Source organism: Perca fluviatilis, chromosome 2 (assembly GCF_010015445.1).
Source record: "Perca fluviatilis chromosome 2, GENO_Pfluv_1.0, whole genome shotgun sequence".
Taxonomy (NCBI): domain Eukaryota; kingdom Metazoa; phylum Chordata; class Actinopteri; order Perciformes; family Percidae; genus Perca; species Perca fluviatilis.
Genome location: NC_053113.1, coordinates 3,034,267 through 3,060,554, shown reverse-complemented (window position 1 = coordinate 3,060,554; position 26,288 = coordinate 3,034,267). Strand labels below are relative to the sequence as shown.

The 26,288-nt window shown below is 40.6% G+C and overlaps 2 protein-coding genes across 3 annotated transcripts in view; one reads left to right on the top strand and one right to left on the bottom strand.

Annotated features, from left to right (window-relative positions):
- The window catches only part of LOC120570817 (NACHT, LRR and PYD domains-containing protein 3-like), a 172,096-nt gene extending 168,270 nt beyond the window's left edge, over positions 1-3,826 (top strand). The window contains 4 exon segments of the mRNA XM_039819385.1: positions 203-376; positions 1,664-1,688; positions 1,690-1,711; positions 2,399-3,826. Of these exon segments, the coding sequence (XP_039675319.1) occupies positions 203-376; positions 1,664-1,688; positions 1,690-1,711; positions 2,399-2,928 (751 nt within the window). The 3' untranslated portion in view covers positions 2,929-3,826.
- Positions 3,827-16,404: 12,578 nt separating this feature from the next.
- gmnc (geminin coiled-coil domain containing) lies at positions 16,405-25,746 on the bottom strand. Of its 2 annotated transcripts, XM_039819927.1 has the most exons (5): positions 25,543-25,746; positions 22,354-22,512; positions 21,618-21,703; positions 20,783-20,899; positions 16,405-20,235 (listed from the first exon to the last, which is right to left on the bottom strand). In XM_039819927.1, the coding sequence occupies exons 2-5, from the start codon at positions 22,427-22,429 to the stop codon at positions 19,240-19,242; spliced, it is 1,275 nt and encodes a 424-aa protein (XP_039675861.1). In that variant the 5' UTR covers positions 22,430-22,512; positions 25,543-25,746; the 3' UTR covers positions 16,405-19,239. The 2 variants fall into 2 exon arrangements, with proteins under 2 accessions (XP_039675861.1, XP_039675871.1); XM_039819937.1 differs by lacking the exon at positions 20,783-20,899.
- Positions 25,747-26,288: the final 542 nt, after the last annotated feature.

Here is a 26,288-nt window from a genome sequence, read left to right as displayed (position 1 = left end):
CGTATCCTCAGACCTTCATCATTCAAATTTACCTGATGAAGGTCTGAGACCGAAACGTTGTATTTTTCTAAATAAATTTTTGCTAGTGTAATGGTCAGTGTGTGGGATTTTCTTTGAAGAAATTTTGTGTGTGTGTGTGTGTGTGTGTGTGTGTGTGTGTGTGTGTGTGTGTGTGTGTGTGTGTGTGTGTGTGTGTGTTTAGTCTCTCAGGCTGTCTGATCTCAGAGGTAGGCTGTACTTTTCTGGCTTCAGCTCTGAGATCCAATCCCTCCCATCTGAGAGAGCTGGACCTGAGCTACAATCATCCAGGAGACTCAGGAGTGAAGCTGCTTTCTACTTTACTGGAGGATCCAAACTGGAGACTGGACACTCTCAGGTAGGGACACTAACTGAGGAACTCTGGTTCATGTTTAAGGGAGGATCTGAGTGAAGGTGGCTTATTATACAAAGGTCTACATCTAATTTTTTATTCAAGGTCAGCGGTCCAGAACAAAGCTATTGGCATTAACAAAATAAAATGTAATCCACTCACGTATTACTTTTAAGCAACATACCTTCATGTTGAGTACTCACTTTTCCTAGTCAACTTTTGTACCGATACAGGTAGCTGAAATTTGGTATCCATACCCAACGGTACATTTTTTCAGTAGCCTCCTTTCTCTCCGACAAAATAATTAATTTAAGTTGGAAAAATAAGCCAAACCTATTAACATTTTGTTATTTGTTTTGAACATTTTAAACCCGTCCCTACAACCTCCAGCCTGTCAGTCAGTGCGCTTACATGCAGTCTAAAAAAATATATTTTTGTGTCAAGCCCATTCCCCGGTTTATCAAAAGCCATGTAAACACCTTTCCCCTTTTAAAATTGGAGTTCTCATATCCCGGTTAACAGACCTAGAGAACTCCTTCCGTAACTGGGGTATTCCTGCATGTATACACCTTAACCAGAGTACGATCAGGGTAAGCATAGGATTAATAGGTTATAGCTGCCCCTCCCCCCTCTGCCCTGGATGTTTTTTTGACCCGGAATTTGTCAGCGATATGACCATTGCTATGATACAACAGAACAAAACAGCACAGCTCGGATCAGCAGCAGTGGCAGCCTATGGTCCATTTGCTTCGATCCCCACCGAGCAGCGGACTCCGAGAGATGGCTAAACAGATGGTCCATCTCCAGGGCTGTCAACTTCTACGCTGTTTCAAGACTGTAGGAATTAAACATTAAGTTGTCAACTGCTACTAATTCAGTGGCCAGAAAAATCCTTATTCTGACCAGTTGTACATTGGCATAGCACCACCTACTGTACCGGAGGTCGAGTTACTAATTCTTCCCATTTTTCCTCGCACATTTTTACGGGGAGAACTGACATAAGCCAGTTATTCACTTAACCGGGGTAAGACCTTGGTTACTGCTGGGCATATAAACATACTGAGTCTGTCACCACGGCGTAGAAAACGCTGTTGTGCGTGTCTCAAAGTAAGTGTAACCACACCATGACAGCTTTATCAGCATTGCCTTGACTGTGTCTTGAACAAGCTGCAGAGTTGATGTAGTCTCACCCTGTTTCTTTGAAAACTTTCTTTCACACTATGGTGATTAAACCTTGCAATTATCCACAGCCCTGTTGTATGAAGTTGATTGTGTCTTTGTTTCTTCCTGCAGGGTGGACCATGGTGGACCGCAGAGACCTGAGACCTGGTGTAAGGAAGTGTGAGTGTGTTTTAGGTTTAGGTTTTTTTACATTTTCTTGACTAAAGTACGAAAATAAATTTCTCTTAGAATTTTATTTGGGCTGGAAAGATGTTAGGATTCCATACATTAATACATAATATAAATGAATACATTCATCAACAGTCGAGCCAACAGAAAGCTAACTTTTGTTTATTTTGTATTCACACATAAGTTCAAGTAGCCTTCAGTTTTCTTTCCTGAATGTTTTTAAGAAATAAGTTGACATTGTTTTACAGGTCAACACAACATGGCATAATTAATGTCAATTTTAATAAAGTGAGCTGAGGTAGATTTATCTTCCAGTTTCTCACTGATGGGAGACATATGCCATAACACATGCCAAAATACAAAAATAAAATTGATATTTCAAACAACAACCTTTTTTATTTGTTAAACTGAATTTATATTAACTGAACATCAGCTAATAAATTAGAAAGCAGATGGTTGAGAGCTGCTTTGTGCTGCAGTAGAAGAAGATGTGACAGACATTAGTGAGACTTTATTCAGTTCATTTTCTAGATTTGGATCATCAGCTGTCATCATCGGGTCAACACGAGGACAAGAAGCTGAACATTGTTGACATGTTGACTCTCATGTTCACTAACTGTTCATGTTGTTAGAACTGGATTGTTAAACATCACACTTGTGTTTTGTTTTCTCCATCAGATGTCTGTGAACTGGAACTGGACACAAACACAGTACACAGAAAACTCAAACTGTCTGACAACAACAGGAAGGTGACATATGTGGAGGAGTATCAGTCATATCCTGATCATCCAGACAGATTTGACCACTCGGCTCAGCTGCTGTGTAGAAATGGTCTGACTGGTCGCTGTTACTGGGAGGTTGAGAGGAGAGGAGAGATTGATATATCAGTGAGTTACAGAGGAATTAGCAGGAGAGGAAACAGTCAAGACTCTATGTTTGGAGGGAATGATCATTCCTGGAGACTGCAGTGCTCTGATGGTGGTTACTCTGTCTGGCACAATAAGAGAAGAACACGCATCTCCTCCTCCTCTTCTGACAGAGTAGGAGTGTATGTGGACGTTCCTGCTGGCATTCTTTCCTTCTACACAGTATCCTCTGACTCACTGATCCACCTCCACACCTTCAACACCACATTCACTCAGCCTCTCTATCCTGGGTTTTGGATCTGGTCTGGTTCCTCAGTGTCTCTGTGTCCTGTGCAGGACTGAGAGTTTATCCTGTGGACAGAAACACTGACTGAAGAACAGCTGCTGAAATCAAAGTTCAATCTGTCACCATCACACCCTATGCACTGTGAAGCAGATCTGATTTCATTTCTTTCATTATCAACATTCGACTACAAACACTTCATCATATTTAACATCTAAACAATAATGAACTATCAATGCTAACTATTTCTTTTATATTTTGAATTATGCTGTAATGTAATGAATGTAATAGACCGAATCACGGTGACGTCGCTCTAACACAAAAAGCTCTTCTGTGTAGACAAATGGCCGTTGATTTGAATTGCAGAGATTGTGAAATTGGCAAACTTGTTCATTTCTATTGTCATTTTCAGCCGTTACTTTTAATGTTGAAAGATGTATAGTTAAACACAGAGGTCCCACCTATGTGTGGTCTCTGCTGTTGCTTATTTTCTGTACTGTTTTGCTTTGCTAGCATCTTAAATAAACCAAATCTAGCGTTAGAAACCCCAACATCTCTCTGTCGGTCAGACTGACTGCTAGTTTGGGTGGTGTCATTTTCTTAAGTCTGTGGCCCAACAGGTAAATAAACATTAGTAAAAGTGTTGACATATGAAAGCATCAAACATGTATTTTAGATGAAGGGGAGGAGAGTATATCCAGTTGTTCCTTGTTCCTGTTTGCTCAGCGCCGTTAAATTCTAAGTACGGGACGCAGAAGTTTTCTGCCCGGAACTTATTGTAAACAAATATTGTTATTGGATCTATACTGTCATTAATTTAAAACGTGGATTTTCTTTTTAAACATTCATATTTTCTTTTGAGGGCAGTCAAATGATTTCTGTTTCCCAATCCTATTTCATGGCTCACCTGATCCATTTCCTTTGCTCTTCATTCAAATACTATGAAAAGCTATGAACATGTTGTTTAAACCCTCTGAGCAATAAAACGCCAGACAATTTCTTTGTAGCGGCCGTCCATGTTGCTTATGCATTACGACTTAAAGCTCAAGAACAGACTTAAGTCGGAAGAACAACGTCCCATTTTGGGAATTGGACCATTCAAGTATCACATGAATTCACCATTGGCCTTGGCGGAGATCTGCACATTCTACTTCTGATTTGGTTTGATTAGGCAAAAAGGAAGTATAAGAGTGCCAAACTCAGGATGTAAGTTGCAGTGGTGGATGGGTCAAACAAACAGGACTTATTTTCTAGCATGCTCGAAATAACAGTAAATGGCAAGGTTTTAACTTTACGTTTATTTTTATGAGCATGACACAAACTTTGGACACGGAGGTTTGTGTCATGCTCAAAAATAAAAGTAAACTGCGAGTTATTTAACTTTATTTTATTTTCTAGAATTACACAAACCTCTCGAGCATGACACGAATCCCAGACACTTGGGTTTTAGATGTTTTATGACGTGATGTAACATTTCAATACATTGCTATTTTGACGTAGTAGTAATCAGACTGAGGATTGTTGTATCCTCTGTGGAAGAGGACCACAGTTTTCATCATTTAAATGACTTTTGACCTAATGCGATGTGTTGACATGTTGACCCAGAAGGGGGTAGGGCCTAATAATGGAGTGTCCGAGCTGATATAAGCTAAGATAAGAAAAACTTTGTCTTTGACAGGGCAAGCTCAAATGACATAAAATACATATAAGAACATAAAGATCCATACAGAAACTATGTAATAACATTGACTGTACAAACGTGCAAAATGCAAGAACAGTGCATGAAGAAGCTGTTTGATGATGTCTATGTGATGGCAGTGGGGATTAAGGATTTTTTGTTGCAAATGGGACACTGTAGCCTCGACCTGATGGCAGTTACTGAAAGGATTGGTGAAGGGGGTGGATGAGTACTGACTGGTGTGAAGTTCTGTTAGGGGGGTTTGGGGCAACCAATTATCTTGCTGGCCTGATTTATTATTCACAGTGTTGGGCAAGTTACTTCCAAAATGTATACATTATAGATTACTAGTTACTGTCATTTGAGAGTTATTAGTTATATTGCTAGTAGTTACACTACTTTTGCATTACTTTTGAGTTACTTTCACCAAAATAACAGCGCAAATTTGACTTGGCAGCTAGCTTGTGAATTTCACCGCCAGATCAATGAAGTCTCATCTTTATCCACTTTAATACATCATAGATTATTCATAATATTTTGTATAATGAATATGGATATGCAAAGTAACTAAAGCTATGAAAATAGAGAAGTAAAACGTACAATAGGCAAGTAGGAGAAAATGAAAATAATTAAAAGTCACCTTACAGTTGTATTGAAGTACAGCATAGTTACTTTCCACAGCTGATAAAATGTGTGTGATATTATGTGTAGCAAGCTTAAACATTAATTCCCGACATGTTTATATCTATCAGCGGCTCGGACACACTGCTGTCCGCGCTGACGTACCGTCACCTGTTTGGACACAGATGTTGTCCGTACCGTCTCTGGTTCTGGTTCTGGTTCTGACCACGGCAACAGTGACGGGACAGCTTTCTTCAACACAGCGTAATAAATCATGAAAATAACATCCATCTTGCAAATGTATCAGTCTCAACCATTGAATACAGCAACAGGAAATAATACTCACGGCTTTTTTTTCCTGTGAAGAAAACACCACTAAATGTTGCGTTAAAATGCGTTGTAACTCGCGTTCCTGAGATTGTAACGGGTATAATATTACCGAAATGTAATTAGTAATGCGTTATATTACTGCGTTACAGCAAAAAGTAATATATTACTGTAAATGCGTTACTTTTGTAACATGTTACTCCCAACACTGATTATTCATTCAAGTTTGTTTTGTGTTTGATGGTAAGGGCATTGTACCAGGTTAAGATATTGAAAATGAGGATTCAATGAGTGACCGGTATACCACAGTTAAAATGTCCTTGCTGACACTAAAAGCTCTAAGTTTCCTCAAGAGATATAAGCCAACCCGATCTCACGGCAGTTCGTGAAATGGTCACATTATTTTGATTTATTGATTCGTGTACAGTCACGATTTTCGAACGTGAACACTTCACGAACTGCCATGACACTGGGCTGCTCTGGTGGACGCAACAACGGGGAAATGAAACGCCACACACCAGCCACAACAATGGGACGGACCGCCACACGCCGTCTCGGTGGCACGCAACAACGGGGAAATGAAACGCCACACGCCGGCCACAACAACAGGACGGTTGTGGTTAGGAAAAGAAGAACGGGGAAAGGAACTGCAACACGTGAGACGTGATCCCCGGTCTCCGGGGTGAAAGTCTTGTGTTGTTTGACCTATCCACCACCCCAACCAACCTCCCTGCGCGGATCTTCGCAGTATCAATACTACTCGCTACCGTAATCGTTCTGTGATCACGAAATATGCTCCCCATTGAAATACATTACTTTAAAATTTGTGGTCACCACATGAAAATAACGACATTAATTTGTCCTGTACACAAATCAATAGATTCAATAATGTGACCATTTCACAAACTGCCATGAGACTGGGCTGTATAAGCGCAGCTGGGCTTTCATATTAGATTTAACAATTCAGATATTTGTGTGTAATCCAGTCTGCTGTTCTCTGTGTGGACTGGTTCAACTGGTTATTAATTATAACTGTTAGTCATATCAAAGTGTGTGTGTTCATTGTTATACCACCGAAGTGTGCTCTGTGCCCAGATCACATTAGGTTGGATGTGTGTGTTTGTTCATGACTGAGTGTGTTTGTGGCGTTGTGCCAGTGCAGAGGTATTGTGTCAGGTGTGTGTGGTGCATTCCACACACGCTTAGAACACGCGAACGCCGTTATTTGATCCTCTGAAAAACAATCCAACATCCGCCACTCACCGCTGATCCCAGTTCATGTTCCTGTTGTATTTATGAAGTATTGTTTTTAGCTCTTTTGTGTACTTTTCTGCTTTGTTTTCTGCATTCACTCTCATGTTCCTCACATCCACAATACAAGCACACAAACCGTTAATAGGGGGAGGCACAGCTGCATGCAGGATTATGGAAATACTTTCAATGGCGATTAGACTTAGATAATATAAGATAAACCTTTATTGATCAGTGGCGGGGGGGATTCAGGTACTGCAGCAGCACAAAGTAGTATAGTATATCCATAGTATATGTCGGTGTTTGGTGTTTTAAGCCCCCAATGTATTCTTCCAGGCAGCGCTGCCTGGAAGGCCCTAGGATTAGGCAATGGTTAGGGTTAGGGTTAGGTGCCTTGAAGTTGACGGTCGCAGCGCTGCCTGGAGTCTCTACGTTGGAGGCTTAAAAGATCATCGAGTGTATATGTCACAGAGTTTGGACAAATCAAAGCAAGGCGTCTGCATTTCATTTTTGACCCCAAAGCACTGTAACTGTACAGAGTAGTGTATGAGAACTGATGGAAATATTTTTCGTTCTTATGATTAAAATATGGCTAATTTGATGCAGCTCATATTCACGTTCTGTATTGTGTTTAATTTATACAGAAATGCTGATTTACAGGATAGTTTTACCAAAGCGACATAGTTGACTAAAGAAGTATTAAACAAGAATAGATATACCTGTAAATGTGTTCATTTTAAAGTGTAGAAACTTCTCTTGGTCTGAGTCTCTGAGTTCATATTGGAGTTTTCAATACCTTATGATTTATGTCCTGTGTGTGTGTGTGTGTGTGTGTGTGTGTGTGTGTGTGTGTGTGTGTGTGTGTGTGTGTGTGTGTGTGTGTGTGTGTGTGTGTGTGTATTTGGTTTAGAGATACGACAGCCACCAACAGTCCTGCTCTACAGTCTTTTCTACTCTGTGTTTGGATGCTTTTGAGGCGGCTGCTGCATTTGGTCTTTGAGGGCATAATGTGTGTGTTTTTGTGTGTGTGTGTGTGTGTGTGTGTGTGTGTGTGTGTGTGTGTGTGTGTGTGTGTGTGTGTGTGTGTGTGTGTGTGTGTGTGTGTGTGTGTGTGTGTTTAGAGGCACTCATGGGGTTAATTGTTGAGCAGGAGACTGCAGCAGTTAGTATGTTGGTATAAAGTTACTCATCATTACAAAGAACGCCATAAAGACTCATTAACCATTAAACTGAGTACTAACACACACACACACACACACACACACATACACACAAACACACACGCACACAGTGTTTCTTCAGAAAGCTTCAATAGAACCGTTGCATGATGCTTTCTAACAGTAGTCATATGTCAAGCATCAAGCGACTTTGAGTCTTTGAAAATTGCTATATATATTCAATTTATTATTATTATTATTATATGTATACAATCCTTTTTGCAAAACATTTGATAGCAGTAACTGTTGTATTAACCTCTCTGATTGGGATTCTGTGAAGTCCTCTACAATCTGCACTGCAGGTTTAACTTATTTTTTTTCATTCTCAAAGTGTAATCTGACTAAAACACTCTGTTCTTATTGTCCCACTGAGCTTCTCAAATAGAGAATGAGTGTTCGGCAGTCAAATCTGTGATTACTATGGACAGCAGCCGCTGGTGCAGCCCAGTTACATTGTGGATGTGTTTGATTTTGGGTGGTGCATTGAATCAGCGATCTTCGGGACTGCTGCATGGCTGCAACAGCTGGATCTCCCTCTCTGAGCACTAAGAAGGAGGTGCTGACTCCCTGTCCACGAGATGCTGCAGCTCAAGTTCAAATATCAAGTAGTAGTGGTTTATGAGTGAGAGTAGAATGGAGCATGAGATTGACTGGTGGATTGGTGCGGCATCATAAATGATGCAGATGTTCTACATGACCGCTGTGGTGGAGAGGGAGTTGATAGATCTAACCCTAAGCCGTGGTCATGAGCTTTGGGTAGTGAACAAATGGGGTCAGCCCTATGTTCCCACAGCCCAATGGTCCCACAGCCCTATGTTCCCACATTTCCAGGACATTTTCAAAAATTAGGTCTTGTGTTCCTACATTTCCCTTCAATTTAATCCCTATCCTCCCACAACATTTGTTAGGGTAAGGGTTAGGGTTAGGGGGAACATAGGGCCTAATTTTGAAAACAATCTTAGAAATGTGGAAACATAGGGCCTTATTTTTTGTGAAAAAAAAATGTCTTAGAAATGTGGGAACACCGCCTAAAGAATGATCTTGCGGATACACAAAGTTTACTTTGTAGGGTGTCTGCTGGGCTTAGCCTTACACTAGGTGTATGGTCGCTGTGGTGTTCCCAGCGCGAGATGTGAAAGCCATAAAAAGATGTCACCAAGTTTCCAGTGGTCGTGCACCTCTTGAATTTTTGTAACTCGGCCTGCGCTTTCAGTTCAACATGGTCAGCTGGGATGACTGGGATGATTCTTAAACATGTGGTCAGAGAGCGACACCACACTGGGAAAAGGAGAAGCATTTTGCTGGATTGTGTGGAAATTGCTTTTTCAAAGCTACAAAAACGGCCTCATGTAAAGAGATTTCTGTAACATCGAGAGGCAGTCATTTAGAGTTGGAGATAAACAACAGTCACGTTAATGATTAGAGCAGATAAATTTAATGTTTGGTCTTACATCTGTGTTTATTATGGATGTTAACTCAGTGTTTCCCCAGAAAAGTTGTTTACCTCGGTAGCAAGTGTCTGTTTTTGACGAGGGCCCGGCTCGGACCAGTCACAGATTGATGGCAGCTCTAATGTAAAGCCCAGATAACAGAATCATCGACAGAAGTGCTTAATTGAGAATTAAAAAAAACTTTAAGACAGATTCCGTAGGGCCATACATTAAATCAATGCTAAAAGCTAATTGGAGACTTGTAAATATGACTACGTCTAAGTTTCCAATCGAGCCACCCCACTGTAACTGTAGTTAGAAACACGTCTTAAAAATAGATAATAATAGATTTCCTTTTTTTTACAGTGGCTTAGGCGATTATTTTGACTGATATTGCGATTACAATATGATTCACGATATTGGAGGGAATTATCATTTTTGTATCATTATTCTCATTTTCATTGAAAAATAAAATAAAAAGATTGAAGCATGATTTTTTGCGAAGATCTGTACCAAACAAAGATTTTTTCTTTAGTCTGTAGGATAGGATCTGTAGGCCCGGGACATCTCTGCAGCACCACAATACTTCATTCAGATATTCACATATTTTGCATTTAACAAATATTGCACCCCCCTGCGATTTGGATGTTGTACTAGTCTATATTGCGATTTCGCTAAAATTGCGATAAATTGTGCAGCCCTAAGCGTGTCCAGCATCTACGGAGGCCCACACCACATGTCTTGCACGAGTCCAGTCTATATCCACTACGTTCCACTTCCGGGATTGCTAGATCTCCATTGCAGCCGGAAATTCCGCTGGATGACACCCTTTTCGACCGGATGTCCCGTCCCCTTCCTCTGTCTCTGTTTTGGCGTTCTAACCTCCGGTGGATTTGTGAGGACTATGGTTAACTGCTCCTCAGATCTCTGCAGGGTAAATCCAGACAGCTAGCTAGACTATCTGTCCAAGCTGAATCTTCTGTTGCACGACAAAAACTACTTTTGAACGTACACATGTTCCACCAAAACTAGTTCCTTCCTGAGACTATTTAGCAGAGGCACCGTAGCACCGCCCAAGACAATTGTGATTGGTTTAAAGAAATGCCAATAAACCAGAGCACGTTTTTCTCCCATCCCGGAATGCTGTATGGACTAGCCAGACCTTCCTCTGCTGCGCTGTGGAGGAGGGTCTGGCAAAGCGAGACTAGCACGAGTCTAACTGAAGCTTTAGAGGGAGGGTGAAGAGCTCAGACATCTGGAGGGAGCTGGAAAACGCTGCTCTGGAGAGGACATTTTTCATTTAATGATCTCCTAAACACTGGACTCTCCTAGATAACAATAAACCTGTCCTGTATAGGACAATATACAGTCCACCTATCCACAGATCAGAGACTGTGTGTGTGTCCACTCAGGCCTTCACTTCCTCATTGTCCTCTGAATGCACATTAACTGGTTCCAGCAACAGGACTGCTGGTGTTCTCCATCACTGATCCGGGGTCAGAGGTCAGCAGCATCCACATACTTATACATGACGTATTACCAAAAACCAATTAGTGTGAACACAGCGGTCAATCTGTAACTGTGTTTGTGTGTGTGTGTGTGTGTGTGTGTGTGTGTGTGTGTGTGTGTGTGTGTGTGTGTGTGTGTGTGTGTGTGTGTAAATGGATTGCATATTTCTGTCTGCATTCCTGACTGTAAAGGTTCCCTCATCAATCAGCGTATTACTGTTAGAGACCAATCAATAATGTTTCACAGACACACACAAAGTAGTGCATGGCTGCTGAGAGTGGCTACGATTGCAAATAAGTCCACAAAAGAAAACATGTTACAAAATTAAATGTAAGTATTTTAAGGGTACTTCTACACTACTTGATAATTTCCAATTCATGCAAAGTTATGATTATTGTTATGATAATTCTTTTATTTTTACTTCACTACATTTATCTGAAAACTTAAGTTACTTTACAGATTGATATTATGAAAACAAAATATAACCAGCTAATAAATGATGATGTGTGATTACAGATTAAACCAACCAGCAGTTTATGAAGTAGTTAAAATGAGCTCCTCCGTTACCAGCTGCAAACATAAAAATGATCAACACAACTATGCAATAATTTTAATACAATAATATAGTATGGATTATTCGTTCCCTTTTGGCTTGTAGACAAAAGCCTTTGGTAGGCTTTTAATGTGAAATTTCAGCAGGAAGTGATCAGTTTACTTGACAAAAAATCCTCAACATTAATATTATTAACAGAGGGAGGAATATTTACTTTTTCTTTTCTAAGCACCGCATGATTCGGCCCGATTCAGAGGGCTGCAATGCAATTATAAAACGATTATCAATGCATGAACATTTTGAATTTCTATACATGATTTTTTTCTATGGTTTATTGTCTGATTTTTAGTGTTTTTAGTTTTTCCTCATCCCAGATTTGTATTTTATATTAATCATCCTTTGTAATATTCACAGTTCACAGACCATATATTTAATTACACCCAGGCTTTAAACTTCTACAAACATTAAACCCGGGAGACCAGGAAACCGAGTTTTTGTTTGATACAACTTTGATTTTGATTGCATATGAAACTGTAAATTAATGGTTTAAAAAAAAAAAAAAATATTTGGCAAATGTCCCAGGTATAAGTGGGTCAATTTCCCTGAAGGTATCAGGTAATTAATGGACTCCGGCGAAGTCAACCGTCCGATGCAAATTTTCCATTAATTCCTAATAATGGCCAACTCAAAGGGCATTAATGGAACATATGTTATGTTGAGTTTTAATGTGTTTTGCCAATGTGTTTTTAACCCTGGTGTTGTCTTCCTGCCATCCGGGGCCAAAATTGAAAATTTACTTTTTTGTGGTTTTTCCAACGTTTTGGCAGCGATGTTGCGACTCCATCTTTAAAATACATTAGCCAAAGAGGGACATACGTCCACCTTTTGCACTTTTAGACTCGGTGGCTCTGTGACGAATGCCAGCCGGGAGGGAAAAAGAGAATCAAAGAGACAATGCAACAGGCAAAGCAACGAGACCAAAGTTAATATTGGAGTGGCTAGAAAAGCTGCATGTAAACGATAGAGATACTAAGAGATAATTTCGGCTTTGGCCACCGTAGGAGTTAGAACTTGCTCGGAATGGGAGGGTCTAGAAAGTAATATTCAGTTGGTTGTCATTTAGAATTTCACTGCTATATGGGAGAAATTCTTACACAATGTAGCTTTAAGATCAGAGGATGTTAAGTGAATCACAGACTGCTAAATGTCAAAGTTTAGTCAGGATATTGTTTTAAAACCATTTAAACACTTTTTTTCAAATGCTATGAAATTGAATAAAAACACCCAAAATTCAATGAAAGTAATCATTAATTGTACCTGCGAAGAATGTTGTATGGGTTCCATATAATGTACATCCATGCGTCCATGTTATTTGGGGGCATTTAGTTTAGTAAGAAAACCATATTTCTGATATAAAAAAAAACTTTGAAAATGGGTCAACTTTGACCCGAGGGCAACACAAGGGTTTATTGTCCCTGTGTAATACAATGTCAGTTTTGAGTAAACTTGGACCTTTACAGGTATTTAAGTTAACCGTCATTCATATTCGTGCCTAGTGCTCAGGCCGTGCTCAGGTTATCTTTAGTCCAATCGAGTCTGGGAAGTTTCAGACTAAACTGTACACAGCTCTGATAATCAGGTTAAAACTGATCTGTTTAAGATCAGGTCAAAGATTTTGGACCATAATATCATTCCTTTTTCCATCTAAATTGGATCAAAACAAATTCCTTAAACTGTCTTTTTAAAACAAAACAAACTGAAAATCTGGTTTGTATATTTGCTGGTTGGCCTTTAGGCTATACTGGTTTCCAGTTGACAAACAATCAAGGATGGACGTGCAGCAGGAAGTTAGAAAACTGTTGTCATTTTAAAATCAATCATATTTTTAAGCCACATTTTCCAAAACTGGAGAAAATGCCCAGTTGGAAACGAGTGGAGATGCATTGAGGTTAAAGTGGATTATGTGCTTGTATAGTGAAGCAGGTCTCATCCCACCTCTGACACATTGAAGTACTCAGTAAGCGTTTTCTTTAAGTACTGCAGGTGACTTTGAAACCTGAGCTCTGGCTTCCTTCAGGAAACTGTTGAGGAAAAGCTGAAACAAGTCGAGACTCTCTGGGAGGGAAATCGTCTCATTGTCTGATACGCTTTGAGGTGAGCCAAGCTGTCGGGTTCTGCGAGAACGTAGCGGCGAGGCCGTTCCCCCAATCAGCCGGTGTGGATTGAGTTTCGGCCGGCCTCTTTAATGACCCCTTTCCCTGGCCGACACTCAGCCCGCTGACAACAACAGAGCCTGTGATCCGGAGTGGCCCTCCTTTCACATTCCTGCCAGTCTCCGGAGCCTCCCTGCCCTGAAAGAGCCTCCAATCTGTCGGACATCTGCAGCCGGTCTTACCTTGTTATTAGAGATAGACCACTCGGTCGGCCTGCCACGGACACAGCTCGCTCCCAACTTTCCCTCGGCCCCGGCGCGCTCTCAGGGGACCCAGGGCAGGGCCGGGACCCAGTGTTGGGAACCCCCAGGGTGACGAAACCCCACCATCTTTACCTGTGAGGGGGCGGATCAGGGTGGAGGCGGAGGGGGAAGTCTCCAGGGAGCCGCTGGCCTCCTTTTGTTCCTGAGAGCTGAGACTGGTTTAACTGGTAACTGAGCTAAAGACCAAGAAGGCCTTCAAACAGCACCGCTGAGACAAACCTAAACAGGTCCAGATTTACTCAGTCAGCCCTGAAATGTAAAACTGCTGACATGTTGAAGAGAAACAGATCCGAACAAAATGTCACTAAAATAAAGAACATAAAATATTGTTTTTTAAAGGCAGCCTCGTGAAACACAGATGGTGGTCTCTTGTACTCATGTAAGTGTACTTTTAGTCTGGGTCTCTTGGGGTTACTTCTTAAATCTTAATGCTACAACACACAATATATATGACAAGTGGTTCCCAACATGGGGATCAGGGCCACCACAAGTGGTCACAAGATAATACTGAAATGATTTACAGGCCACACAAAGTAATGTTTAATTTTGCAGACTTTCCTCTTCTGGGCGTCTTGTAATTTACTGGAAAATTTAATTGTTCTGGGTCAGCAACTCGAGTCTCCAGAAAAGCGGTCTTTCGGTTCTTCTCCAAGCTTTGCCTCTTTAGCGTTTGTATTTCACCCATCAGATCCATGATTTTCTTCTGTTTTGCTGCAACGGTTGAAATTTCCACCGACAAGCAGTCTAGAGATTTCTTGATCTCCTCCACCTTGTCGGGTAGCTTTGCATTTTTCTTAGGCAGCATATTCCAGCTTGAATCATTAACGATGCTTACAGTCATAGAATCACATGTTTAATTTCTTCCCGGAAACAACCGTGCCTTCAGTCCTTTAATTTCTTCAGTCCTTTTAAAAAAAAAACAACAGTCTTGGTCAGAACCAGTTGGCACATACTAGTGATGAGAGTCGCAAGCAGAACGTAGCACATAGCACATCGCTAACGTGAAAGGGTCCCAAAAGATCGTGGTTTGGGTTAAAATCATAGACATTTGTTGTGTTACCTCACACTTGACTTCCAACTGCTGCTTAATAAATACTTTCCAAATCATTCATTCATCATATGATATGTTGTTTATATGGTATCGATGATGCGTTGCTGTGTAGAGAGGAATCTGCCGACACTGTTTCTTGATTATAAAGGTTTATTCACATTCAAGAAATCAGCATCAAATTATAAGCCCTGCAGAGCTCGGAGAGCGACCAGTTTCCCAGATTCTCTAAAGTCACTCTAAAGTTCTTTGTGTGTGTGCCACATGTGTATATTCCATGAATTGGGGTGGGATCGATAACTAACCAATGGCTTCATGCCAACTGGCTCTGTCTAAGAGTCCATTGATAATGCTTTTTCCAGATGTGTCTTCTGAAACTAGGCTAAAGTTCATCTGGGTTTCTTTGTTACCCAAAGCTTAAATACAAATCATATAGAATATGCAGATACAATAAGATGGCCATATACCTCAAGGTTCAATAGAGTGGCCAGCTAACTTTATTTTAGCATAAAACCACCTTAAGAGCCTTCTGCCGCTGGCCTAGACTAAAGCTAATAATCTTTATGAAAGATAGTGTGAAATCTTTGGTCCCCAATCACGACAATAACCTGTAGGAGCCACATACTGTATGTTGTTTATGGTCTCATTTATATTATTTATTGATTATCATATTGTAGGTTGTGGGTGTGTTCATTGCAGATTGAGCGGAATTGATAACATTACATTTGTTTGCTTCACCTGTTCACCTGTTTTTTGGGGGGCTTTGGCAGAGAGGGGGTGAGCATGGGAGCGAACACTTTCTGTTGACCGCCGCACTAACGCACTTATTTCGACTTTACATTTGGTAACTGCAGTGCTAGTTGTATTTTACGTGTGGATGAATAAATCATTGCAATTCAATCTTGAGCACGTCACAGTGTGTTAATGCATCTCTCAGTGTTTAGTCCCTCGCGGCAGCACTTTGTTGGACCGCTTACAGCCGCAACAGTCCCCAAGATCACAGGCTGTATTGGTGCAACCAGTAAAAGACATGCTGTCAATTAACAACTAGAAGGCAGACACCAATTCTGGCATCAAATACTACACACTCCATCAACCATCCGCTCTTGCAATATAACATCTCCAAGTAGCTATAAAAGCATAATTAATGTTTTTATGGTTAATGTTTAAAGCACTAAAAGCACTTACGACTAAGCTTCAGGGAAAGTTGTTTTCTTGGTTAAATATTGAAAAGGTCAGCTGAAGAACAAACTGGGATGTGTTAATATGATTTCCCTCAAAACATATTTGGCAAAAAACACATTATTAGAAGACAAGATGAGGTACGACGTTATATAAGAAACAGACGACTCAGACATAGCTTTAAATCATTTTTTTTTCTGTTAGACAGTTTGCAGTCAGTTACAGTTTTTCATTACATTCTGTACACATTCACAGAAAAACATTACAGCACATAAACAGTCTGTCAGAGATTTAAAAACATAAAGAACAGTTTGACACAATCAGCCGCTGGACTAAATTTGTATGAATTCTACTTTTCCTTTCAGTGTCTCAGTTGCTTCCTTCTATTGTTGCTTAAAGAGAAAATATCTGTGGCAGTCACACTAGCATTTATGGCAGCAATGTATTGCACCAAATTCAACAAATAACCCTGAAATGTTCACGTGTTTGTATCGTCAAAGACATATAACCTTCAGATGTTTTGACATCACACATGAAAACAACAATTTTACAAATTAGAAGCACAGTTCACATGTTAAACATGTCCAACACCCTTTGAGTTGCGTCAATTTCACATATACGGTATATATACGCATATACATAGGCACAAATTCACACATTTTACACAATGTAGAAAGCACATGTAAAAAACATAATTCCAAATGTAATACATGAAACTTTCCACATCTAAAGAATCAACAGATTCTAACTCCCATCTCGTAAAATACGGACGCTTGTTCAGGTGCCTTTGTTTTTGTTACTGACGCTAAAAGTCTCCTTTAGCATCATATAACGCGTTTTAACTAAACACGCTTGGTCGGGACTATTGGCGTCTCTTTTGTTATGTTGAGGAAAAGGTCGTGGGTGGGCTTACGTTTTCATGACACGCGGGAAGAACGAGACGGTTAAAGAAGAAAGCAACTTTAGGAAACGTGCCGGCCAGGACACGAACCCTCGTCTCCTGGGTGAAAGTCCTGTGTTTGACCCATCCGCCACCCCAACCAATCTCCCTTTGCGGAATTTCGGCCTTACATACTACTCTCTAAACCCCGTGTAGCTGCTGCTCTCCCTGGTACGTTATTTGAACACACTGAAGCCACTGTCCAAACATCCGTATTTTACGAGTTCAGAGTGAGAACGGGTTGAAAGAATCCACATTTAGGCACATGTCGTTTTTAGATAACTTCACGTGATGATTTAAAATGTATGCACATGTAATGTTTTGGTCATTGCATGTCAGTTTTAGCTCACGTAATGAAGGCATATTTGGTTTTTAGATGAATTTACCATGCTTATAGTGAAAGGGAAAACTAAACCAAAACCACATGTGAAATTTTATTCATGTTATGTATTACATTTATTTTAATGTTGTTCATGTTTTAATTTAAGTTTTGGAACATTACATCGTCAATGTCCAGTTAAAACCATGGACAGCATAAACTGAAGGGTTAAGAGAAATTTCCCATTCTTATTAAGCTTTAATATACCACTGGATTATCTGAGTGCATCATCATGAAGCTGTTTTACTTTGTTCATAAAAAGTTGGCGTTCCTTGCTTATCACAAGACAGTGATGACATGTGAAGTCTTACATGTCACATGTGAAATATCTGAAAACCACATATTGCCAGTATGTGAATTTATTATTTGTGTACTGGTGTTACACGTGTGATGAGTTCATATTGTTTCAGCCAAAGTTGTTTCACATCTTGTAATACAAAAATGACAAAAGCTCCGTGGTGTCGTTTGCAGTCAGTCACAAATTCAGTAGATGCTTAACTTGCGTAAAAGTGCTTTGTTTTAAGATGGCTGAAACTGTTAATTTCCAGTTATATCTCGTACTTTTTGTACCAATTTGTACCAATTAGCTGTGTAAAAACAGTGTTAGCAACAATGGCAGTCATGTCGTTCACAAACTCAGCAACATTCAATTTTCACTGGACACTACCCAACCCTCCAACCAATCAGTGGCAGCTTTAAAATGACAATTTTTAGCACTCACTTTAGGCGAAAATATCTGTAGTTACTGTTTAGTACCTGTTTCACTACTTTGATAATAACCCGCTTAATTCAGGGCAGTCTTTTGTTCGGCGGCAGTTATCACTTTGTGGCAACAATTACATTTTTTCCTGTTCATTGTATTCAATATATGATAATATAACACAAAAATCATTACTGATATTTTTATGTGGCAGTTTCACAGACAAACAAAATAAAAAAAACTTCAGCTTTAAGACATTATTTTAGGCAGTCCTGTTAATTTTTTATGTTACACTTATTGTAAGTCAATTAGCTACGTTAAACTGTAAAATGTTCCACAGTTTGGCTCTAGATGTAAATCCTAGAACTAGTTGGTTAGTCTCATGGTACCGCAGTTTACCAATTGATTATTTAGCATTTTTCCATTCCTCTTGTATTCTAAACTTTGAGTGATGTCATTGAACAAAATGCAACACAGCTTTTTTGAAATCTGAAATCTGTTTTAACAAACAAAAGGCAAGTTATCAGAGGAACAAGTATTTCCATTAAACCTTATCATATCAAGGTCTTTGAAAGAAGTTCAAGAGCTGTTTAATGAATTTTCTGTTTGACGTGTTGCCCGGGGTCTTTTCAGGCCTTTCTTTCGCTACTTGCATGGTCTTGTGCAATCAGTACCACTTCGAGGGCCGAGAACAAAGTCTGAAAAGCCACAAACAAGTTCAACATGGACTTATAGTTCTGAAAGTTCGAGCTGGGATGCTTGTTCACTTAGCAACGGTGGCTGTGGCTCAGACACTGGCTGTGTCTACCAATCGGAGGGTTGTTGGTTCAATCCCTGGCCCCAGTTGGTCCAAGTCCACATGTTGTCATTGGGTAAGACACTGAACCCTGAATCTCCTGCGCCATTGGTGTGGGAATGTTAATCGTATCATATCATTGTAAAAATGTCTGTGTGAATGGGGTGTGTAAAGCACTTTGAGTAGTCGTTAAGACTAGAAAAAAAGCGCTATATAAATGTAGTCCTTTACAACTACACAAAATCTGGAACTTTTTAAGCTGCCTATGGTTCTTGACTGGGCACCCAGGTGAAGTTCCACCTTCCCCCAGTGTCCTTTCGGACAAAAGCTTGTCCCTGGGGGAAGCTGTGGGTCTTGACGCTGCTGGACGGGCTGAGGGACATACTGAATGCCAAATCTGTCCGGCTGCGAGGCATCTGGGGCGTGGCAGGAGGCTTACAGACTCCCACGGATGGACTCGTCGTGCTGCAGTCGCGTACAGGTGTCCATTGCTGTTTAATGACAGGACTTGAAGACAAGATTGGGGAGAAAGGGACTCTCTCTCCTGGTGGAGACCAGTAAGTCGGATGTTTTGCAGGGATTTCCTCTAGAGTTTGGACTTGACTCGAGGCTGTGATGGAGCAGATCTCCGCTTGATCTGGCGACTGGGTGAACGGTAGTTCTTCTGTTAGTAGTGGAGATTGGAAGGCAGTAAATGTGTGGTAGCTCCTGATCACAGCTTCAGGAGCTTCATGCTGTCCGGTCAGTGCGGAGGCAGTGAAGTCTGAGCGTTGAACCAGGGAATTTGTGCAGTTCTGAGGGGACTCGGCAGGATTACCACAGTTGGATTCAGCACTGTACCTACAATCGGTTTGCTGTGTGGATCTTTGGCAATAGCTTTGGACGGAAGAAGGCGTAGAAGGGGTGACTGGAGGGCTGAAAGAGGAGTTGAGAGTGTATTTGGAGGAAGAGGCGATTGAAGCATTATGAACTAAACTGCCGAGGCTGTATCCAGACGAGGAAGAGGAGGAGTTGTGGGACGTGTCGATGGTGTCTCGGTCCTTCAGTCCCAGCGTCCGTAAAACCCAGAGGTCCAGGTTTGGTTCGGAGGAAGAAGAAGTCTCCGAGGATTCGGAGCAGAACTCGGCCGTGAGGTTCCTGCAGACTCTCTTGCTGACCTGCTGCGATGTTACGAGCTGATGACTGTGGTTCTGGAAAGGTCCATCATCGACATGCATCAGGTTTCTCTTTAGCTTTCTTCTCCCATCAGCGGTTAGTTTCTATGAGGGCGAACAAAGACAGACCAAGATTACATTTACACCTCTCTGGTTTTGTCAAAATAATACCTGATTTGTTCATAAGACAAACTTTCAACCGACTTGTGAAACAATCTGCTTGCAGAGGCTTGAGTCTTGTTCGAGATTGTTCATACATTTAGGGCTGCAACTAACGATCATTTTCAACGTGGATTAATTTGTTGATTATTTTCTGGATGAACAGATTGGTTATTTGGTCTCCAAAATGTGACAAAATAGTGAAAAATGTGGATCAGTGTTGTCCAAAAAGCCCAAGATGACGTCCTCAAAATGTCTTGTTTTTTCCACAACTCAAAGATATTCAGTTTACTGTCACAGAGGAGAGAAGACACTAGAAAAAAACTGCAGACTTAAGTCTCTGTTACGAGGGCAGTGTAGGTCTTTTGGAAATTGTTGTATCCAGCATTTTTTGGGTTGGACCCATACTAGAGACTTAAAGTTAGGATATCTAAACATGTCCCCCAACTTTATGGAAGTGCAGCAGAGTTAATGGAGATGATAGTGAACGAACTTTGGCCTTTTGCTCCAGGTTCCTCACAAAAGAAGAGTTGAGGAACTCTCTGAGTTTGTTGTTCTCGTCCTGCAGTCTGGCCAGCTGCTCTTCTCTCTGCAGCAGAGTGTCCTGAAGCTGGAAACCGTTAAAAACCATATTAATGCCGAGTCAAATACACAACAGGAAGTTAACTGGTCTCAATCCTGTTTTTGTTTTGGTCAAGATGACAGAATTACTGCTTTTGCACTCGACATATATCAAATGTGACACTGTATGTATGATTTACTAACTTAAATAGTAGATTTTAGAGTTGAGTTACTCTTTAAAGAAATTCCATGAAGTTTTCTCAGCAACTTTCTTTAGTAACTGTTCAAAGTCAAAGTCAACTTTATTATCCTGCAAGGGGAAATTCATGTGGTCTTACACATCTCCTCAAAGAAAAGAAACATAACACTTTAAATATATGGTCAGTATGGACAATACAGTATATAACAACATAGGCCTGCATAAGACAACAGGAATTTGCAATGGAAGAAATCTACATAAAAAATACTATCCAGAGTGCAAGATTCACAGCAATAAAAAGAGAAATTAAAGTGCCAGAGAGTTGCATAATTATGCGATGATGCCGTTAAAATACCAAAGACAGTTTTAGTTTTTTATTGAGTAGTCTAATTGCTGCCGTCACAAATGATTGGCTGAATCTCTTAGTTCTAGTTTTCTGCTGCAGAAATCTACTGTTAGATGAGCAGGATCGCTGAGGATCTGATCTAATCAGTAAAACAAGTAGGCTTATTATTGTTGCTGCAGAGAAATAATAGATGGAAGTTAAACTGATGAACAGTTTGAGTACCTGTTTGTTTCTCTGGAGGTGAGGGGAGAGCTGCTCAGTCCACATCTGACCAGCAGGGGGCGAGCTGGTAAAATCACACTCAGACTCTGATACACAGACAGACAGAGACAGTTTAAGTCATTTTTTATGTAAAAACAGGTAAACTTGTATGATGTCAGCGTGTTAAATGTGAAGATTGTTCTAGTGTCTTCTCTCCTCTGTGACAGTAAACTGAATATCGTTGAGTTGTGGACAGAACAAGACATTTGAGGACGTCATCTTGGGCTTTTTGGGAAACACCGATCCACATTTTTCACCATTTGAGGACCAATCCATTCATCCAGAAAATAATACACACATTTATCTAACAATGAAAATAATGTTTAGTTGCAGTCCTAGGAGTAACAATATAGGAGCCCCTCTGCATGTTGAATACTTTTACTTTTGATACTTTAAGTACATTTAGCTGTCAGTATTTCTGTACTTAAATAGACATTAGAATGCTTAGTCTTTACTTAGTCTAACTTTATTTTCTTAATCGTATTGTTCCTTTCTTCTGTCCCTTTTTCATTTCATAGACTATATGTTTTTTATTTTTCTCTTCATGTTATGTGTTGTTGGATAATTGTAGAGAACCCAACATGGCGAGCCCACTGAGGACAAAACATGTCTCTTTTTATTTAATGTCTCTTAAATGTAACGTTATTGTGATATTATGTGCTACATAAATCAAATCAAATATTTGTTGCAGACTCACCCCAAGCAGACGACTTCTCCCCGAGGTCGCTGAAGTCACGGGGGTCACGGGTCCAAGCGGAGGCCAGGGTTTCCATGGAAACGTCAACAGTGTCACAGCCAAAGGACAAGTCCTGGAGCGAGAGGTGAGGAAGAGGAGGAGGAAGAGGAGAGGGATTCCCTACAGAGAGATGGAGAGAGTTTGTGTGTGTGAATGAAGGAAAGGGAGGGTGTGTGTGTGTGTGTGTGTGTGTTCATGACACACCAGCTACTTTCTGGGACATATTTCAGACTAAAGTCTAATTTAATCAGCTTTTGTTTTTCTTGTTTAACTATATTCGTGGGGTCCAAAAACCGGGAGTCCAGTATACTTGTGAGGTCCAGACAGCTTTGTGGGGCCAAAATGCTGGACCCTACAACTTTAAAGGTCTGTTTGAGGGTTAAAACTTGGTTGTAGGATTAGGGTTAGAATTAGGTTATGGTTAGGGTGAGGGTAAGGGTTAAGGTTAGGCATTTAGTGGTGATGGTTAAGGTTAGGGTAAGGGGCTAGGGAATGCATTATGTCAATGACGGGTCCCCACAAAGATGTGTGTGTATTTTTGTGTGTGTTTTGTTTTTTGTGTGTGTGTGTGTGTGTGTGTGTGTGTGTTGTGTGTGCGTGCGTGCGTGCGTGTGCGCGCGCGCGTGTGCCAGCTGAACTGTTGATATGGTGATGATAAACACAAACTTTTAACTTTAAGTGAAATAAAACAGTTATGACACTAGATGGCCAAAAGTATGTGGACACCCTGATATCAGGTAACGGTGTAACTGGACTCTTACACAATGTTTCTTAACACTCAAGTTGCTCCACACCCAAATCGGGGAAAACATTGTATTTATGGAGCTGGCTTTGTGCACAACTATATTGTCTAATATATCATTGTATGCTGGGGCATTTAAACGTATGTTCATTGGAACTAAGGGCATTTTTTTTTTACACTTGGTCCGTTTCAGTCCTCCAAAGGAACTCAGATCTATTAGTCAGCATTTTTGGAGCATATGTGATCACTCCAAAGGGACTCGGACCCCTCCGAAACGAACCGTACTCATACCTGACATGACAGACATGAAATAAGACTGGGAACTGAGTCCTCTTTCAGGTAAACTGAAAATGTCAACGCAAAAAGGACTGAGTCCCTTTTCTGTTCCAGTCCACTTTAAGAGGACTGAGTTTGATCCGTTTAAAAAGGACTCTATGTAAAAACACCCTAAGAAGCCCAAGAATCGCATCAAATATGGACGCCTGGTCAGGTGCCTTTGGCGTTTGTTATTGACGCAAAAAGTCTCTTTAAGTTTCACATTTAGACGCGCTTGGTCGGGACTCTCGGCGTCACTTTTGATGCTCTGGGTCATGACGTACGTTTAACTGACACGCGGCACAAGAATGGGACAGTTGCGTTCCATACAGACGTTAAAGAGTGATATTTGCGTCAGTATCTGACGCTGAGAGACACTGACCAAGCGTCAGGATTTGATAAGTTGGGAGTGACAACGGGTTGTAAAAACATACCACATCCTTTGTCCACATACTTTTCGCTGTATGGTGGTAGTGATAGCACAGTGGATATGACACATGCCTTTGGTGTGGGAGATCTGGATTCAATTCCCACTGCGATACATCAACCAATGTGTCCCTGAGCAAGGCACTTAACCCATAGTTGCTCCAGAGGTGTGCGGCCTCTGATATATATAGCAATTGTAAGTTGCTTTGGATAACATGTAATGCGTAATAATGTATTAGTCCAACAGCACTTCACTTTAAACTGTGTATGCAGATTATAAGTCCCTGCATTTCCAGGTAATATCACTAAATAAAAAGCTTTAAAATAAAACAAGGAAATCAGAAACAGGTTGCAACCATAGTGCAAAATAAACTTTTTGTCCACCAGCCGAATGTTACACGCCAACTCTTTAGATTGCCATTCTGCTGAGTAAATGAAATCTAGTCACTTTCATATTTCAAAGAGCATTTGGCTGGTGGATGGTGCAGATTTTGTACCCTGTGTCATTATCTACATTGTATGTTTTATACATTAAACTATAGATGAAATAGTAAACATTTAACAATGGATTAATTACAAAAGGGAGTATTGGATTGCATTTTTTATTTTAGCAATCAGCAATAACGTACATCTCTAATCTCACTCTCTAAATTCACATGAACACTGTGTAGCACGGGTTGCTTTATTTGAGCATTTCAGTTTTGAGTTTACTCCGGTAGCCACCATCAGTATCGGAGCGAGGGGGGTTTCTGGGTCTCCAGCCCTGAATGTTTTCTCCAAAAGCCCAGAATATGTAAGGGTTTTAAAATAACTTCAACTCTGTGTCATCCCTCAGTCTCTCTGAATGGACCGGCAAAATCAACGGAGCAACAAAAGTTCTGTTCCTGCGGAAACGTGGCCATCCATTCATTCTGTGATTCTCTACTGCAGCAGAGTAAAGCTAAACGCTTTCAAAATTAGAAATGCAGTTAATGTTCCTATGGTACATATCTTATGCAACTAAAAAATAGAAAACATTGGACAATTTTTGCCTCTTTTCACACGGTGGGATTGAAAATCCCCAACATGTGTTGTGTTCTGGTTTCAGAACGATAAATACAGTGGGGGAACAGTTAGAGACCAAACAGCATGTTGGCTCTACAGGATGATTTGTTTCTTGGAAACTATAATGCTTTTCTCAAATGATGTACAGAGTTGTAGGCTTTCTGTTATCCAATAGCTTGAAACGTATAGTCATTAAATGGAGCATGCCCAGGGACCCCCTTTATGTTTGGGCTGAGCCCTGAATGTTTAAAATATCTGCCTCTGCCCCTGGCCATCATTTATCTTATTCATTTTATCTTATTCATCTGTTCCAAGTTATGTTTCGTGCGCAAACGATGAGCCAATAAGTTCTGCAGCATGATAAAGTCCTGCAGCAGGTTGAGCAGTAACATTCTTGTGTTTTTTACTTTTTACACAAAGCCTTAACTTGTTCTCTAAGATTCTTTCAAACCATTTGAACTTTTAAAGCAGCATTACAGAACTTTGTTCCGCTCTTTTCTGCACCTGTTGCGTCCCGGCAGTTCACCTGCCCGCCAGACTCCATTAAAAAAACAAAAACAACATCAAACCGACCCAGACTGCAGCTTCATGCATTATCTGTTACAGCTGAGACATGAACTCACGTGAACCCACTGCCGGACGCGCTGAATTATCCCGCAGATCTTCCGTTTTTATTCAGAACGTGTTGCGTCAGGCTGTGCGTAACTGCGCGCTGCTGCACACTCTCCGGCTCCAGCAAAACACCGCGTGGATGAAATGAAAAGGTTAGAAGAGTTTATTTTTCTGCACGTGAATCCGGAATGAAGCTGGATGATGAGCAAATGGTTCCTGATCCTGACAGGAGAAGTGAGAGCGTCCTGATGTGCAGCTGCGGACTGAGGCCGAGAGAGAGAGAGAGAGAGAGAGAGAGAGAGAGAGAGAGACAGGTGTGTGTGTGTGTGCGTGTGTGTGTGTGTGCGCGCGAGATCGGTCTGTCCAATCAGCTGTTCGGAGCTGGTGACGCTGCAGCCTCAGTTTGAGAGTAAACGCTGTCGCTGAAGGTGAAGTCATTCTGACAGGTAGCAGGACTCAGAAAGAGATAGATAGATAGATAGATAGATAGATAGATAGATAGATAGATAGATAGATAGATAGATAGATAGATAGATAGATAGATAGATAGATAGATCAGCAGTGTACTTTAAAGTTAAATTAATCAAAGAAAGACTAATATGCAAATAAGAAATATGAATACAAGCAAAATATGCATGCTTTTTTTAAACATGTTTTATTTTATAATAGGTGAGAGACATTAACATAATACAGTGGTTAGGTAGCAGCATAAGGGACTGTTTTTGCAAAATAGCAATTTGTGCATTTTTTTGGGGGG